Source organism: Meles meles, chromosome 14, assembly GCF_922984935.1.
Source record: "Meles meles chromosome 14, mMelMel3.1 paternal haplotype, whole genome shotgun sequence".
NCBI classification, from domain to species: domain Eukaryota; kingdom Metazoa; phylum Chordata; class Mammalia; order Carnivora; family Mustelidae; genus Meles; species Meles meles.
The window spans coordinates 22,410,298-22,428,792 of record NC_060079.1 but is presented as its reverse complement, the minus strand read 5'-3'; the positions used below and the strand labels follow the sequence as shown (position 1 = coordinate 22,428,792).

Sequence of the window (18,495 nt, the reverse complement as noted above, 5' to 3'; positions counted from 1 at the left end):
GGCCTGGTGCTCAGGGAACAGGTTTCGGAGCTCCCCACCTGGGCCTCTCCCCAGAGAGCAGACCCAGGCTCCTTCAGCCTCTGTAGGCCCCGCTTCCCCTGAAGCCAGATGGGTACTGCCCGGCAATCCGCTGGCTCTTTTCAGGGAGTGACTCCAGCATTTCTTTCGCCGCCTGGCTCCCTGACCCTCTTCACCTTATCCTATTTGACCCCTTTATGAAATAACACAGGAAAGGCTGCCAGGAAATGTCCTGCGGGTCAGCACAACACAGAGGGGACCCGGGACTCTGATGATTAAAACGAAAATTAAGAGTCACGATTGGAGAAAGAGCATCTAGGACCGTCTAAAGAAAAATCCTCGTACAACGAACACCAGCCTAATTACATTAGGGAAAGAGGCAGCAGAGTCGCAGGAACGGGGGCCAGACATGAACAATAGACCCCAGATGAGGACAGAGATACTGCTGTATTGAGCTCAGCCGGGAGCGTGGAGGCCAGGAAGGGCATGAGGAATAAGAAGGTGATGGAGATGTGTTCCAAGCACCCCCTAGGACCCTCCTGACAGCGCATCAGTCTGCTTTCTGGGCCTCATCAATGCCCCCCCCGCCAAATGATCTGTAAGACCTGTGCTGGGGCAAAAACCAAAACGCCGCTGAGTTTGGAACTGTGAGGTCTGGGTTTGAGGGCCAGTCCTGCAGCCTTGAGCTGGATCCAGCAAGTGGAGTAACTTAACCTCTCTGGGGATCTCTCCCCATCTGCTAGAGAAAGTCTGCTGTCTGCCTGGAAGCCAGGTTCTAGTAGCAGCAGCCGACTTATTAATGCACGTCAAGGAACGCTGCTGAGCCATATAACAGACGACATGTCTCTTAAGCACACACAACACCAAGAGAAAATGAAAGACAACGTCAAGGCTGCTACAAGAGGGAGGTTTCACTGCGTTATTACTTCCTGCTGAACTGTGTTTATCCTGACCCTTAGGTGTGATGAGTTCATCTTGTTCGGTTTGGACTGTCTTAACCCATCAGATCACCACTAATGCTTATCCTCTTATGGTTGCTAGAAACAGACCTTATAAAGGAAATGAGAGGGCGCCTGGGTGGCTCAGCGGGTTAAAGCCTCTGCCTTCAGCTCAGGTCATGATCCCAGGGTCCTGGGATCGAGCCCCGCATCGGGCTCTCTGCCTGGCTGGGAGCCTGCTTCCTCCTCTCTCTCTCTCTGCCTGCCTCTCTGCCTACTTGTAATCTCTATCTGTCAAATAAATTAAAAAATCTTAAAAAAAAAAAAATAAATAAAAAATAAAGGAAATGAGGAGTGTCTGTGGACAAAGCGAGGGAGGGAACAAAGGGAGGAAGTGTGTGAAAACTCTTCTAATTGATTTTCCAATCCAGAAACGACTGAACTCTCCCATTGTCAAGCAGGCCCAGCATAGTGGTAAAATGCAGTAAGTCCTCTCCTTACCAACCATCCTTTGGTCTATAGATACTTGGTACAGACATAAATAATATTTACAATTACAATCAGGTAATGAAATGTGCCACATATCTTGCTGATATTGATGTTTCTCAAGGAATATCTGCAATTAAAACAATAATTTTCTTTTCTTTCCCATTCACTGATTTTTCACCCTCAGGTTATCTGACATTTACTTAATTTCAGTTTATTTTAAAATGACTCATCTTTACTTTCCTGGGAAAAGTTGAAGGATAGGCTAGGTGACCTTCTCCTTTATCAATCCCTGGTTTTAAAAAGATGGGCACGTTTTTTAGACGGAAGTACAGGTGACGCACAACATCACAGGCGTCTGTGTAACGTGCTCTAACGAGCGACTTACCTCGATAATTCGGACAATATCCCGTGGGCCGATAATTTCAGGATCAAACTTCACGTGGGCTTTGCTGGTGGCAAGGGCCACAGAGGCGTAGGTGATGCCGTTTGTCCTTGTGAGTCTGGACTCAATGTTGTGAACACAGGACGCGCAGGTCATCCCCGTGATCTGCCACACAGAATGACAAAAATACTACTCACTTGGGATCGAGAGGATCTCACCGAAAGCCCACAGGGAGTGGGGTCAACAGGCAGCCATGAGTCCTTTCTCTTTCCATTGCATCATTCCGAGGGCTCTGGACTCCCAACTCCAGACTCCATGGGCAAGATCTGCACATTCCCCCCGGGGCTGAGGGCAGGTGAACAGCAATTTGTCCCCAACCCAGGGAAATGAGACGTAGCTAATCACGAAGCAGACGGCGACAGACCAACAGGGATGAGCTTTCATAAGCCACCCTGCCCTCTCTGTTATGGCACTTCTGCCACACTGTGCTTATGGATGAGAGAAAGAGAGCCTGACATGAGACATACCGTCCTTGTAACAGGTGTCAGCAAGCCAGACAAGTCACTCTTTTGAGTGTTAGTGGTCACCATTTCTCAGAATACTCATTAAATACAGACATAAAATGTCCACACACAGTGTCTGAACACGCGATGATGATAGCAACTGCTGAGACCAATTTGAACATTGCTCAAAAAATGTTTTCACTGAACTGAGAGTTTTTCCCCTAAGGTGAGGAACACAGCAGGGATGCCCTCTTTCACCACTATTGTTCAACATAGTATTAGAAGTCCTAGCCTCAGCAATCAGGCAACAAAAAGAAAGGCATCCAAATTGGCAAAGAAGTCAAACTCTCACTCTTTGCAGATGATATGATACTTTATGTGGAAAACCCAAAAGACACCACCCCAAAATTGTTGGAACTCATACAGGAATTCAGCAAAGTAGCAAGATATAAAATTAATGCATAGAAATCAGTTGTATTTTTATACATTAACAATGATAGAGAAGAAAGAGAAATGAAGGAATTGATCAATTACACCAAAGTTACAACACAATTACACCAAAAACAAAAGAAACCTAGGAATAAACCTAACCAAAAAGGCAAAGGATCTGTACACTGAAAACTACAGGACACTTATGAAAGAAATTGAGGAAGACACAAAGAAATGGAAAAACATTCCATGTTCATGGACTGGAACAACAAATATTGTGAACACGTCTATGCCACCTATACAATATACACATTAAAAGCAATCCGTATCAAAATACCATCAACTTTTTTTCATAGAGGTGGAACAAATAATCCTAAAATTTGTATGGAATAAGAAAAGATCCCAAATAGACGAAGGAATGTTGAAAAAGAAAATCACAATTCCAGGCTTCAAGCTCTATTACAAAGCTATGACCATCAAGACAGCATGGTACTGGCACAAAAACAGACACACAGATCAATGGAACAGAATAAATAACCCAGAAATGGACCCTCAACTCTATGGTCAACTAATCTTCAACAAAGCAAGAAAGAATGTCCAATGGAAAAAAGATAGTCTCTTTGACCAATGGTTTTCAGAAAATTGGAGAGCCACATGCAGAAGAATGAAACTGGACCATTTCCTTACACCACATACAAAAATAAACTCAAAATGGATGAAAGACCTAAATGTGAGACAGGAATCCATCAAAATCCTAGAGAACATAGGCAGCAACCTCTTCGACCTCAGCCTCAGCAACTTCTTCCTAGAAACAACGGCAAAGGCAAGGGAAGCAAGGGCAAAAATGAACTATTGGGATTTCATCAAGATCAAAAGCTTTTGCACAGCAAAGGAAACAGTTGACAAAACCAAAAGACAACCAACCAACAAAAAGGGAGAAGATATTTGGAAATGATATATCAGATAAAGGGCTAGTATCCAAAATCTATAAAGAACTTACCAAACTCAACACTCAAAGACCAAACAGTCCAATCAAGAAATGCGCAGAAGACATGAACAGACATCACTCTAAAGACATCCAGATGGCCAACAGACACATGAAAGAATGCTAAACATCACTCACCATCAGGGAAATACAAATCAAAAGTGCAATGAAATACCACCTCACACCAGTGAGAACGGCTAAAATTAACAAGGCAGGAAACGACAGGTGTTGGCAAGGATGCAGAGAAAGAGGAACCCTCCTACACTGTTGGTGGGAATGCAAGCTGGTGCAGCCGCTTGGAAAACAGTATAGAGGTTCCTGAAAACAGAGCTACCCTAATGGCCCAGCAATTGCACTACTAGGTGTTTACCCAAAGGATACAAATGTAGTGATCTGAAGGAGCACCTGCACCAGAATGTTTATAGCAGCAATGTTCACAATAGCCAAACTATGGAAAGAACCCAGATGTCCACCGACAGGTGAATGGATAAAGAAGATGTGGTTCGTATAAACAATGGAATATTACTCAGCCATCAGAAAAAGAAATCTTGCCATCTGAAATGACATGGATGGAACTAGAGGGTATCACGCTAAGTGAAATAATTAGAGAAAGACAATTATATGATCTCACTCATATGGAATTTAAGAAAATAAAAGAGGATCACAGGGGACTAGGGAGAAAATAAAACAAGATGAAATCAGAGAGGGAGACAAACCTAAGAGACTCTTAACCATAGGAAACAAACTGAGAGTTGCTGGAGGGGAGGTGGGTGGGGGAATGGGGTAACTGAGTGACAGACATTAATGAGGGCATGTGATGTGATGAGCACTGGGTATTACATAAGACTGATGAATCACTGGATTCTACCTCTGAAATATATCTAATGATATATCTATATATATATAAAAATAAAAATTTAAATTCAGTTAATGTATAGTATATCTAATGATATATCTATATAGATATAGATAGATATAGATATATATATCTCTATATATATCTATATCTATCTATATCTATATAGATATATCTATATAGATATATCATTAGATACACTATACATTAACTGAATTTAAATTTTTAAAAAAGAATACATTATATATTACCATAGCCATTGTAATTCAATTCCTTTAGGTTTTAACAAGCATTACATTGCAAGAGTGTTGCAATTTGCAAATATTACCCTGACACTTAAAAATCTGGAACATTTAAAATACTTTATTTAATCAAAAGCTTTAATAAAACTGGAACCCAGACAATAAATACGACTCTGGTAAAACCTCTCCACAGTTCTAGCTCTGCTTTGTTCAAAGTTCTGTAGTGCTTAATATCTCATCCATACTCTGTATGTTCAGTTCTGTGCAAGAATATCTTGTGAAGATTAAATTCAAATGTAACATATTTCAGGAACTATTCATAACTGGATCCCACACCTGCATAAATTAAAGCTCAAAAACGATGTCATACAATTTTATGTATAAGCTATCTTTTCTCAACACAATTAAACCCATGAACTTAATGAATAAATTGTATGATTTGGTCATTTGGACCTATAGACAAATACATATACATATAAGTAAGTAAAAAATTGAGTTATGCATTTGTCTTACTCCTTTATTACCTTTTTCTCTTATTGGCAAAAAAAAAAAGATTAAAATGTGTATTTAAAAAACCAGTATTTTCACCTTTCCCAATAGTATTCATGATCTAGATTTTCCACAGTGGTCTGTCTCAGCAGGGGCCCCACTCTGGCCTCCAGGGTGCCGGGACCATAAGTCCAAGAGCAGTACACTTCACCCGAGCACACACCAGGAGGCCCAACCAGAGCCAAGGGTTTGCTCGACAAAGAATGCCCCTTATCAAGAGCTCAAAGTGCCACTTGTGTCCTTAGTACTCTTTCTTCAAACATTTACTTACCACTAACGGCAGTGACTAAACACAGTAAGGGAGTGAGACCCTTCCTTCTCGGTACAACAGTATTACTCAATTCCTTGTCCTAAGTCTCCCTTTATTTACACAAAAGAGCTTTATACACAAGTGCTTATGAATACAGCATGTTGGAAATGCTGGACACACCTATTGTTGCGATGGTCTGCTGTCACGTACAGCTGGTGACAGGGGAGAGACAGCAAACAGTAATGCCCCCCCGCCCACCACCGCCCCTGTCACCCTGGCATTCACCTCAGACTGAGTGCTTTGGGACACTGGTCGCCAACTACCTTCTAGACAGCCCCGTGCCTGCATCGGGCTGTGATGGCACCAGGGCACTGGTTACCACGCTGACTCACCTCTGGTCTCGAGACGCCCCTAGCATTCTAGCTTCCCTCCGGGCTTTCTGGAATGTGTTCAGATTCAGCGCCCTCCAATCCAACTCTGGACAGCTGCCATTGAAACTCTTCTTCTTCCTACACTCCCGCCACTCACCCCCTCCTCCTCCTCACACAGTGGGATGCACCCCCGTGACTGTGACAGGACTGACATTTCCTCACAAAAGGAACAGGTCGTTGTTGTTGGCTTCAAAGGAAAACCAACCAAACAAAACCCCAACAACATGCAGGATATGTGCAAAACGGGAGAAGTTTCCGGGTCCCCGTCAGAGGCCTGCAGCCCTCCGGTCCCAGCTCCCGCCCCAGCCCGCGCTCAGCTGCCGCACTTACGATGAGTTCAAGGTCGCCATCGGAGCCTGTGTAGTCTTCCATTACCGTCGCCTCAAAGCCCAAGTCCTGGATGAGCCGAGCTATCTCCAGGGGCTGGATGACTTCTGGGTTATACTTGACCTCTGCCTTCCCAGCCATGAGGGCAACCAGCACCGACAGAATACCTGGAACCATCGGGCCACAGGTGTAACACTCCAGGCAAGGCCTCTGGGATGACACAGTCAACATCACCTAACAAAGGAAAGCATCTGCCCCAGAAGCCTCTAGAACAGGAGTTCTCAGACTTGACTGCACATGAGGTCACTTGGGGAGCTTTTAACAATCACTATGCCTGGCCCTAAACTCAGACCAGTTAAATCAAAATCCCTCAAGGTGGACGCCAGCCATCTTTTTTTTTAAAAGCTCCCCAGGCGACTTTAATGCACCAGCCAAGTGTGAGAACCAGTGTTCTAGAACAATGCTTCTCACACTTTGATGGGATACAAAACACCCGAGGCCCTTGTTAAACTCCAGATTCTGGTTCAGTCGGTCTGGAGTGGGCCTGAGGTTCTGCGCCCTGCTCCCAGACGGTGCCTGGGCTGCTGGCTGGGGGCTACTGAGTCAGGCTCAGGAAGACACCGAGGGCGCACACATCCCACAGCAAGAGATACAGTCTGTAGCTCACAACTACCGGGACTTCAGTGGTGCACTTTTATCTTCGGACACTTTTCACACACCCACGAAAAACTCTTTCAGAAGTAGTTTTCCTTTCTTTCCCACTCTTGAATCCCTTTCAGAAGTGGTAGAGAAATCCCAGACTGCAGACCATTTCCAACAACAGTTTGGTTTACAGGTTTTCGACTTTATGGTGGTACAAAAGGGATACCCATTCAGTAGAAACCGTACTTCAAATTTTGCGTTTGGACCCTTTCTGGGGCGAGCGCTATGCCATACAGAACTCTGGCCATGCTGGGCAGTGGCTCAGAGCCTCGGCCCCCGTCGGCTGCGCCATCGTGAAGGTGAACCATCCATACACATCCTGACCTGTTTCAGGTCAGTCTTGGCCAAGCTATGATGATGTTCCCTAGGTTAGGTGTATTTTTGACTTATGATATTTTCAAGGTATGATGGGTTTATTGCGATGTAACACTATCGTAAGTCCAGCGAGATCTGTACCTTGCTAACACTTCTGTGTGAGTTTGAGGGGAAAACATGACTCATTCACACAAAAGCAAGAACTGTGCTTTAGAAAGGAAGCCATAATGGCTAAAAATGAGGGATTCGAGTCAGGAAAAGGAACACAGGCCCCGTGAGATCTAGGGTATTTTATGAGCAGCCAGCCCATGGAGGACAAGCATGCCTCCATGTGCAAACAGTCATTCTAGAACTCCAGCACACTATACAGTACAGGGAGCCAGCGGCTGGAAATGCAGCACCCTACTTTAGGGCTGACTGTGAGGGCCAAGGAGTCTGAGCAGAGAGATACATGGAAAGAGAGAAGGTGACTCTGCTGGCAAGGTAGTCATGGTTAAGGTATTTTCCAAACAAAAGACTATGACAGAATTTTGGTTGGACTTTCAGGTGTAAGAGACAGTAATGGAAACGCAGCTAGAGGACAACACTGTGGCACTTCCACAACACTCTGTGACGTACAGGGACAAAGGACAGGACGTTCAAAATTGCCGCTTCTCCACAAACTGCAGGCTACGTACTCATGTGACAGTGTGAAGCTGATGGATGGGGCTGGAGGGGAAAACAGAGATGATTGCTGGGATGAGCTGAGGAAGCTACCTACGGAACGTGCCAGAACCTTCACACTGACCTTCCCATCACCAGCTCACTGGGAGATACACTGTATCTTAAACAAGCTAAACATTTCCTGAAGAGCACACTGCCTAGTGCCCACGAGCATCAGACAGACCTCTCTGCTGTCATACTATGAACCTGCTGCCCGATGACCAGGGCTGCTGCTGAGCTGAGGGAGGCAGTGAGGACTGTGGCGGGAGAGCCCGGCGCCCATTCTGCCGCCCGCAGCGTCTGACGGCCTCCCGTAGCCTCCCCAGGGGAAGGCTGGGGCACAACTCCTACCTGCTTCCTTCTGCAGGCTCTTCTCTATGTGGGACACACAGGATGCACAGGTCATGCCTGCGATCTGTAGAAAGCACTTCTGGGGAGCCACCGTGGTAGAGGCCTGTGGGGGCTTGGACGAGGAGCCGGAGTTGTGGTTTTTAGGGAGCCCCCCGGCACGGGGAGCCACTTCCTGCACAGACGCAGGAACGCCAGCTGCAGGGGGCGCTGGGGAATTCCCCGCACTGTGGTTTCCAACATGGTTGGTGGAATAGTTTTCTAGGAGAAAACATAAGAAATCATTCAGATTGGAACAACAAATAACTTTTTTTAGAACAGAAGTTCAAGCCTGACACTATGCAAATGAAAGCTCTTGAGGAAGCTCCATGGGGTTTGGTTCCCATCACTGTCCCCCGCCCCCCGCAGAGACAGAGGCACACAATCGCAGACATATGAGAAGATGCCAATACTCAAGAATGGAATGTTCCAGCAGGAGGAGTGCTCTAATCAGACAATGACAACAACAAGAACTCACCAGGCCCTCCACTAAGCACAGGGATGACCTCCTTTAAAATAGCTCTCAGTGGTACAGAGGCTATCATCCCCATTGTACAGACAGAAATGGGTTAAAGAAATTTTAAATGTGCTTTCGACCCCGCCGGCACTAAGTAACAGAGCTTCTAAAGCAGGTCTCTTCACCCCCAGGACCTGTGCCTTTAAGCACTGAGGATCCCATTCTCCTTAGCAGAGGTTTGCTTCTCCCCACAAGAACCCAGTGGACACCCCAAAGCCCTTTAGTGAGTTGTTCGCCTTTCCCTGTTGTTTGCCTGCGTCCCGGATGTGTTCAGGACACGAGTCCTTGTCAGGCGTCCGCGCTGCCCGTACCCGCGCAGGGCTGTGTTCTGCCCCCGCACTCCCAGCTCACGGTGGCTCTTGGGACAGAGGCCCAACTTACGGACCAACGAAACCAGCTTTAGGTTGGCATGTTTTGTGCTCCGGTAGCAGATCTGTCCAGCTCAACACTGAAAATACTCATACTGCTTCCTTCCAGAAGCTGTTACGTTCATAAACTTCCACAGTATTTGCCACACAGCAAATTAACTTCGGGTAGGTTACGAGGTGAGAGTTAAGGCGAATCTCTTCCCATTTGGATACCCAGTTGATTCAGCACATAAACTGAAAAGACCATCCTTCCCCTCGATGAGTTCTGGGGACGAGGGCGCAGACATCGTTGGGGTCCATTTCTCTGCCCACCACATATGGTCCCACATTGTAACTAGTCGCCCAGATCGAGACCTAGAGTTTCCATCACTCCACAAAGTCACACAATTTTGATGACAGAAAGTACTTTTAAGAGTATATACAAAAGATAATTATATCGTTTAACAATGATATAAGAACTCTCGTTATTTGAAAATCCAAGCTACAGAAGACAGAAGTTGGCATTAACGTGTACTGACAATAGGCTGTACCTTTCAAGTTTTTCTAAATAAATCTCACATCCTGGACGTTTTGCTCATTTTCTGAAAGGTGCTTAAAACTGCTTCCACTCATTCGAACTGTCCAGCTGACTGGCCCTTTCAGCACCTGCATGGGCACCCTCCAGAGCTCTGGCCTCACAGGGCCTCTCTACCTTCTTGATGCAGAGACCACACCTCCCCAACCAGCACAGCTATACACTCCTGGACCCGGTCATTGTTCAAAATAACTCTGCCCTTTGGATACCAAACTCACAAAAGCTGTTTTATGGCCACAACCTCTCAACATTCTATCTCCTGCACCCATCCACCTGCACTGTACCTGTCCAACCCCCCTGCACCTGTTCAACTCCTCCCCATTTTCCTAGTCCATCACCTGTTTTCTGGATTCACCTGTCTTTCTATCCAAATATTGTGGTCAACACTTTTAATAATATTTGTCCTATTACAAAGAATTTTGGACTCCTTTACTAACTTACAATCTACACATTGCCATTCTCCCACACTGGGAGATTTAACTCACCTAAATTCTGGGTTTCTGGAGATCGTTAAAGAAAGTTGAAATGAACTAACAAAACCCAAAAAAGTCTGTATTACTGGGTCCCATTTTTTTATTCATCTACACTAAGACTATGGGTGGGCATGTAAATTGGTTTGACTTTCTGGAAGTCTACTTGACAATATTATCAAAAACAGTACCTCTAACTACTTGGCACTTAGCAGAGGCACAATAAATATTTGTAATGGAATGAAATAAAGTTCATATTCTATGACCCAGGAATGAACACTTTCAGGTATTTATCGTAAGGAAATAACTAAGTATGTGCAAAAAATGTAGCCTCAAAAAGTGCTATTAGTATTATCTACAATCACACACACACAAAGGAGATGCTAACAGTCCAACTGGAAACTAAGTTATATCGCATCCCCACAACGGAATGCTATGTAGCCACTGCACATGGCGTCACAGACGTATAGATGGACCTATAAGCATGTTTATGATAAACTGCGGGGTGAAAGAGATTACAAAACCACCATGTATGATGCAAATCTATGCATTTCTAAATATAAATTATATACACTTTGGTAAAAGCCCAGAATAATGATGAAATGAAGTGCACCATGTGGATACTGGGGAAAGCATATTCTAGACTGGGAGGACTAGGAAGGGGTTAGAAAGGTGGGGAGTCAGTGAGGGGGCTTCTAGAGCTCCCTAAGGACTCCCTCTCAAATATAGACGGGAAGGTTTCAGAGTATCAGCAGAGTAACAGGAACACTGTGAATGCTGGGCAGGAAACAGACTGTAAGGCTGAAAGGCTCAGAAGCAGGGAGACTAGTTCCGAGCCTCTTCCAGGATCCAGGACACAGAGGATGGTGGCTTGCACTAGAGTGCTGGCCTGGCTGACCTTATCTCCCATTACTTATATTCTATTTCCACCCAAGCCAGACCGTTCCCAAGACAGAGCAGGAGGACTCCCGCCCGCGGGCCTGTGCTGGGTCTCCTCCATCTTGTCTGGTGCAGTCCTGCCCTTTGCTGCCTGCTGAGACCCTCTCTATTAAGTCTGACTCAAGCCCAGCTCCAAAGTCACCTCTAATCATCAAGCCCAGATGCTGGATTCTCTCTTTCCCTTCCGAATCTCAAGAGCGCTCTACCTACACTTTCCTTGTCACATTTATTCCAGCCTGCCTCGGATGATGGGTCTCTGAGATGCTTCCGTGGTCAAGCAGGAACCACATGTGGGCAGGTCCTGGACTGCCTCTGAGCACTCACGGCAGCCGGCACAGTGCCTGGGATCCAGAAGCCCCGTGACACATGCTGGGATCACGGAACAGTGCCCCCAGAGGGACACTGCCCATTTACAAGGGTGAGGGGAACATGTTGCACGTGACAGATGACTTTTCCTCATGGTATATTCATATAGTCCTTCATCTGTTCATTCATTCATTCAGACAATGCTTACCATGCAAACCAGTGCACACACGCAGAGCTGATTTCTAGATACAAACCAGGTCTATATATTTAGCTGTCCAGTAAGCTGGCCAAAATTCATTGCCCGCCACTTGCCCACACGCTCTCAGACTGCTCCCTTCCCTCTCCCAGCGCTATCGTCAAGGGGGCTGACCCCCGCTAAACCACTTTTCCCAGGCTCCCTTGCTAACTGGCTTCTGATTAAATCTGGCACATGGGAGATAACCAGTGGGAAACAACAGGACAGAAAGAGGGAAAGCCCAAAGGGTTTCCCACCTACCTACTGGGAGACCAGCTCCTAGCCACAGCCTCTGCCTTAGAAGTTCCAGTGCTGCCGGCTGGTACCAGGCAGGCTCAGCGCCCGGCTCTCGGGGGCCCTCTTCCCTCAGACCCTCCTGCTTTCAGTCATCTCTCGGTTTCCTTCCCATCCCCGGTGTGGTTACTCAGCTCTCTCTAACATTTTCTGAGTCGTGCCGTGGGTTAAGTCCTGCCACTGAGTTACCCCGTGAGCCCGCCTGTCCCAGCCTTTTCTTTCTCTTCCACCCCTCCCACCCACAAATACCTACTATGTGCTGGATGCTGCTGAGTCCAAGGAGAAACAAAATGGTTTTGAAGACTGTGATCAAGGAGTTCCTCTTCCTGATTGTTCCAGAATGACCAACCAAATACAAATAATGCCTTCTCAGCATTTAAGTGGCTAGAAAGATGGTACCAGGGTACTCATGGGTTATCCTAAGTTTTAAAGACCACCAGGTGAAGTACAAATGCCCAGCTAAATTTGAATTTCATATAAAAAGCAAATAACTTCTTAGTATAAGTATGTCCCAAATATTGCACGGGACACACTTTGTCAACAGTATTCACTGCTTACCTGAAATTCAAATCTAACTAGGTGTCCTATATCTTTATTTGTTATATCTGGTACACTAAATACCTCTTGAGCTAAAAACATAATTCTCATAATTCTGGCCAATGAAAAGCACTGCTCTTTTCTTTCTAGATTTATTTAGTCAAATCCAGTTACTCTGGATTATGCAGTTCAATGCAAATTTCTTTTTCCTGCCAACAACCTGATTCTACTGTTGAAAGACTTGAAACCTCATACAAATACAGCAGATGATGACTCTGTACTACCTTTCCTACCTTTCAAGTACAGGATTTACTGTTCCATTGTGTTTTCCTTATTGATTTTTGTTTAAAAACAAACCTTCCTGAAACCGGGTACAAAAGACAAAGTGCAGAACAGGGCCAAGTCATTCTACATGACCTACCCACTCCCTATAAGGGTGTGTGTGCAGGGAAGTACCGCGGCAGAGCGAACTTTTCAAGGAGACACACTTTATCTTGGCGGCTACCGCGAGGTGGATGTGGGAAACCCAAGCCCGGCTGGCCCTGAGCATGGCCACGGGTCTTTGGCCACGAGCCCTTCCGAGAGCCGGGCTGGCCACCGCCCTACGGCCCAGGCTGCCACACAGGCTGATGGGGCTCTACCGGCCTGGTCCCATCTGTAACTCGCAGACTGTAACAGAAGTCCAGGACCTGCATCTCAGGATCGAAGCCAGGAAAACACAGTTGTCCCTTGCATGTCCAGCTCTCCCTCATCTTCAGCCTCTCTGCAAACCCCCTTCCCATCTATCATCTCCGTCCCTCCTCAGCTAAGCTCCTGGAGGGCTGCGCCTCCCCCTACCACGCAGCCAGGCACCCCTTCACCCGAGCTACCGCCTCCTAGTTACATGGAGCCTGAGGCCCCGTAACCTGCCTCCTTGAAACAGCTTCCTTTACTTCCAGGGTGCTGTCCTTGTCTGTGAAAATCTCGTTCTCTAGATACCTTTCCTTCCACATCAGGGCCATCATGTTCCTCCCTCTGCCTGTCCCAGATCACACTCCCTTTCCCCGGCCTTTTGCCACCTCCCCTGGCTCCCACCACCCAAATCCGCATTTCCAGCCCCACTCTGCCAGAATTCAGCCCAACACTCTGCTGTCCTCCCGCAGCTTGGTCTGGCCACAGGCTCTACCCTTCCTCCCCGGCCCGCCGTATCACAGGCCTCACCTGGACCAAGCTTGCCGGATGCAACCTCCTGGATGTCGTTCTAATCCATCCCCTGCTCTCCAGCCCCACATCCTGTGAGCCCTCCGAGCCTCAGTCCACTCTGCACTGACAGCAACCAGCTTGCTCTAGCGTGGACTCCCCTGCATGGCCTCTGGATTAAAACCCACTGCTGACACCCCTCACCTTTGCAGTGAAGTCCGGCTCACCTGGACACGCGGCCCATTCGGAGTGGCCCACCTGCTGTCCGGCCGGCCCCACCGCCTCCTGAGTGCTCATGCTCAGCCACTAGTCGAGACAACCCCAGCACACCTGAGCTGCCTCCAGCTCCCCACCCCGTCCCCTGCCCCTGACGGCTCACACGGGACTCGGCCTGCTGCGCTACAACATTGGCTCTGGGCAGAGGCCACTGCTCACAGGTCCCACAGGTCCCACGGCAGAAATGTGCGCCTCTCCCCACGGCCACGGAGGAGGGCAAGCCATCATCACAGCATCCCCTCCTTAATGCCCACTTTCAACGGAATGTGCTCCCGGTGGTGAGACTAAGGTTCTGCTTGTACTATTTTGTTCAGCAGAGAAATCGCAGAACGTGATGATGGTTCCTTTGGAGAGAGAAGGTCCTGATGCTCCCACAGGACTCTTTTTTTTTTTTTTAAAGAACACAGAATTGGAGTTCTCTTCAGGAAAAAAAAACTGAAGAGCTTAGCATTTTAGTCCCAGCTCCATGAGAGGCAGAATCTACACACCAGAAAATTCTATTTCTTCTACATGAACACACTTAACACACAAGGAAAAGCTGCAGAATTCGGTCAACCCTGTTGACAGGTGAGCAGCAAGCGTGCCCTCCCCACCCCACCCTGCAGGCCCTCTATTGTAAGCAGAGGAGGAGACCCCAGGGTGCACTTCACGTGGGTCCACCACATACCAGAAATGACTGAAGCCTCAAATCCCATTTCCTCAACAGCAGCTCGGAGTTCTTCTGGGTTAGTAACAGACGGATCATAGAGCACCACTCCGGTCCCATCAGCCACGGAGACGGATATTTGCTGTACCCCTTCCCTTTGGGAGATGAGGCCCTCGATGGACTGGGCACAGGACGCACAGGTCATGCCAGCAATGGCGAGCACCACAGTATCACACACCCCCGGCACCTGGGGTCTTGGCGTGGGGGCGGGGACGACGCGGTTGGAAGACCTTCGACCTGTCCCATTTCCTATCACACCATCTGGAAGAGAGACTTTGAAGTTCCCAGGTGGAAGCGCTTCGATGGCCCTCTGCAGGGCGGTGGCGGTGACAAGAGAAGGGTCGTACTGTACTTGGGCCATTCTGCTCTCCAAGGACACTTGAACACTTTGAACCCCCGGGAGCTGGCCTATGTTTTCTTCAATATTCAGGACACAAGACGTACAGTGCATTCCATCTACTCTCAGTTGCAGGGTGACCGTGTGGCTCCCTTGGTGCTCCGAGGTCTCAGAGTTATTGAGAGGCTGGTTATCAGAAGCCAAAGCGGTCTTTGGGTTGGAGCTCTGTAAGCGTCCGATATCAATGGGTCCTAGGCTTACGGGCGCCACTTTGTTCTTGATGACAGCTTCAAAGCCCATGTCGCTGACGTGGTCCCTGAGGTCCTGGGGCTGAATCAGGTAAGGCTGGTAAGTAATGACTGCCTCCTGGGTGCTGAGGGACACTCGGACTCTCACTACTCCCTGCAGTTTCCCGAGCTTGCCTTCGATGGAGCTGACGCACGACTGGCAGGTCATGCCTTCCACTCGAAGCTTGACCACAGCCTCGAGGCCAGGCGAGGACCTCGAGGGCCAGGAGGCAGCCTTTCCTTCTGCGACACTGGCCTCGAAGCCCATGTCCTCAATGTGACGGCAAATCTGCGGCAGGCTCAGGATGGACGGCACATACCTCACTGTCGCACTGCCCTGTTCCAGGGAAACTTTAATGCTAACAATGCCTTTCAGGCTGGAAATCCGGCCCTCGATAGACTTTACACACGACTGGCAAGTCATGCCCGAAATGCTGATGGTGCCGGTGGCCGTCTGAGGGGGGTCCACAGCGTCCAGGCCGCCTTCGTAGCCGACATTGTCAAAGGCAAAACTCTGCTTCATTGCTGGCTCCCGGGCACGAGTGGGCAAAGAAAGTTTAGACAAGATCTAAAGGGAAAAGAAAGAACATTTCTTTTTTTTTTTTTTTTTTTTTTAATCCTTGAAACTAAGTATTTGCTAAAATAGCCCAGCTTGTCCGGCACTGAGAAAAGGAAAAACAATGCCACCGGTGTCAACACGGCCCGAGAGTTTAAGATTGTAAAACGCAGGGAAGGAAAGCTACAAAAACATGATTGACCAAATGAAATGGCTCTGATGGGTTTTTCAGCTCGAACATTCTGTGACTCCGAACCTAGACATCAACTGCCCACCTTAGCGACATGGGTTTTCTTTTTTTTTTTTTTTTTAAGATTTTATTTATTTATTTGACAGAGAGGGAGATCACAAGTAGGCAGAGAGGCAGGCAGAGAGAGAGAGGAGGGAAGCAGGCTCCCTGCTGAGCAGACAGCCCGATGTGGGGCTCGATCCCCGGACCCTGGGATCATGACCTGAGCAGAAAGTAGAGGCTTTAACCCACTGAGCCACCCAGGTGCCCTGCAACGTGTGTTTTCTTACCTAGAAGTGCAGGTTTCTCTCAGGAAGAAAGAGAGTGTGACAGCACTCAGGGGCATGGAACAGCGTGGTGTGGCTGGCCCACCTGTGGGGGTCTCCTGAAATCTCCCTGCACAGTTTGGATCCCACTGCAATGCACTTACGTCCATTGGGCAACACTTTAATTCTGTCTCTTTCCCGGGGTGTCCATTCATTCTCATAGCAGGGCTTAAATTTAACAACCATAGGCACCTGTTCCAAATGCAGACCTGCCGAGCCCCGTGGGGTCAGACCACAGGCCTGTGAGATAAAAGGTCTGGAAGTATGCCGCATGAGCCAGGGGAAATGAGCATGTGTGGCTGCACCAAAGGGGCAGGAGGGGCAAGGCTGGAGGAACTTCTCAGTTTTGCCTCCACTGAGTGGCACTGCCCCCCTGGGCGTCCAGGACAGTTGTAGTCATTACTTTTAATCACAAGGGCTTCCCCAAATTAAATGGATGCATTTTCTTAATGTATCAGAGTACAAGCATAATTTCCTGACTTCTTTTTTTCCATAACGAAGTGGCTTCAGCCATTCTATTAGCAAAACCAAATCTTCCTTTCGCAGGGTCCCAGCCTCCCCACGCTCCTGATTAGATTTAGTTTTTATACCAGTGCTATTATGTGCTTCTGAAATTCGGGAACAGGCCTTCCTGTATGGCACAGGATCAGAAAGCACACCACTCTCTGTCCCTTCAGAATCCTACTTATATCTCCAGATGAATCTCAGTTACATGGAATGATCTCCTCCATATTCCTGTGCATAAAATGCCCATCTTTCCAACTGTAGCTTTTGAGCAGCTTAATAAAATTAAAGTTTAAATAATTTTCAAAGCAGACTATAAATGTTAATTTGTACATCCACAAAGGAAAACTTAAACTAGTCTGGGATTAACAATTACAAAGAATTGTTTTAAGAAATATTCACTGTAGGGGCGCCTGGGTGGCTCAGTCGTTAAGTGTCTGCCTTCAGCTCAGGTCATGGTCCCAGGGTCCTGGGAACGAGCCCTGCATCCGGCTCTCTGCTCAGTCAGAAGTCTGCTTCTCCCTCTCTCATTCTTCCTGCTTGTGTTCCCTCTCTCGCTATCTCTCTCTGTCAAATAGATAAATACAATCTTTTAAAAAAATAAAATAAAATAAAATTCGCTGTAGTGTGTCCTAAAGTAGCAGAGAAAGTAAGTAATTTATGGGCTGGCAACTCAAAAGAGTTTATGGCATTAAATAAATATATACTTAGATTACCTGTGGTATAAATACGGAAATGCAGTACATAAGGATGGCATGGCATGACAGTTTTAATGGACAGCTAGGAAAAATAGAATTTGGAGCCTATATATCAAGAGATATTTCAGGTAGTTCAGAGATGAAGACGTAAAAAGCAAAACAGTGGGGCACCAGGGTGGCTCAGTCGGTTAAGCCTCTGCCTTCGGCTCAGGTCATGATCCCAGGGTCCTGGTATCTAGCCCCACATTGGGCTCCCTGCTCAGTGGAGAGCCTGCTTCTCCTTCTCCTTCTGCTTGCAGCTCTGCCTACTTGTGCTATCTCTCTGTCAAATAAATAAATAAATATTTTTTTTTTAAAAAAGCAAAACAGTAATAATACAACAAGAAAACACAGGAGAATATCCATTGTATTCTCAGGCAGGGGAATGTCTAAACATGAAAAAAGAAATAGAAAAACAAGAAAATCCCAAAGCTGCAGAAGACTGAAAAATCTAAACACAATTTTTTTTTTAAAGATTTTATTTATTTGACAAAGAGATCACAAGTAGGCAGAGAGGCAGGCAGAGAGAGAGGGGGAAGCAGGCTCCCCGCTGAGCAGAAAGCCCGATGTGGGGCTGGATCCCAGGACCCTGAGACCATGACCTGAGCCGAAG

General features: G+C 47.2%; 1 protein-coding gene across 3 annotated transcripts in view; it reads right to left on the bottom strand.

The window, feature by feature from the left end:
* The window catches only part of ATP7B (ATPase copper transporting beta), a 72,832-nt gene that overhangs the window by 24,882 nt on the left and 29,455 nt on the right, over window positions 1–18,495 (bottom strand). For all 3 annotated transcript variants that reach the window (XM_045978409.1, XM_045978408.1, XM_045978410.1), the window contains 4 exons: window positions 14,868–16,098; window positions 8,470–8,727; window positions 6,403–6,566; window positions 1,831–1,992 (listed from right to left, as the gene is read on the bottom strand). In XM_045978409.1, the coding sequence (XP_045834365.1) occupies window positions 1,831–1,992; window positions 6,403–6,566; window positions 8,470–8,727; window positions 14,868–16,053 (1,770 nt within the window). In that variant the 5' untranslated portion in view covers window positions 16,054–16,098. The remainder of the gene's footprint in view (window positions 1–1,830; window positions 1,993–6,402; window positions 6,567–8,469; window positions 8,728–14,867; window positions 16,099–18,495) is intronic.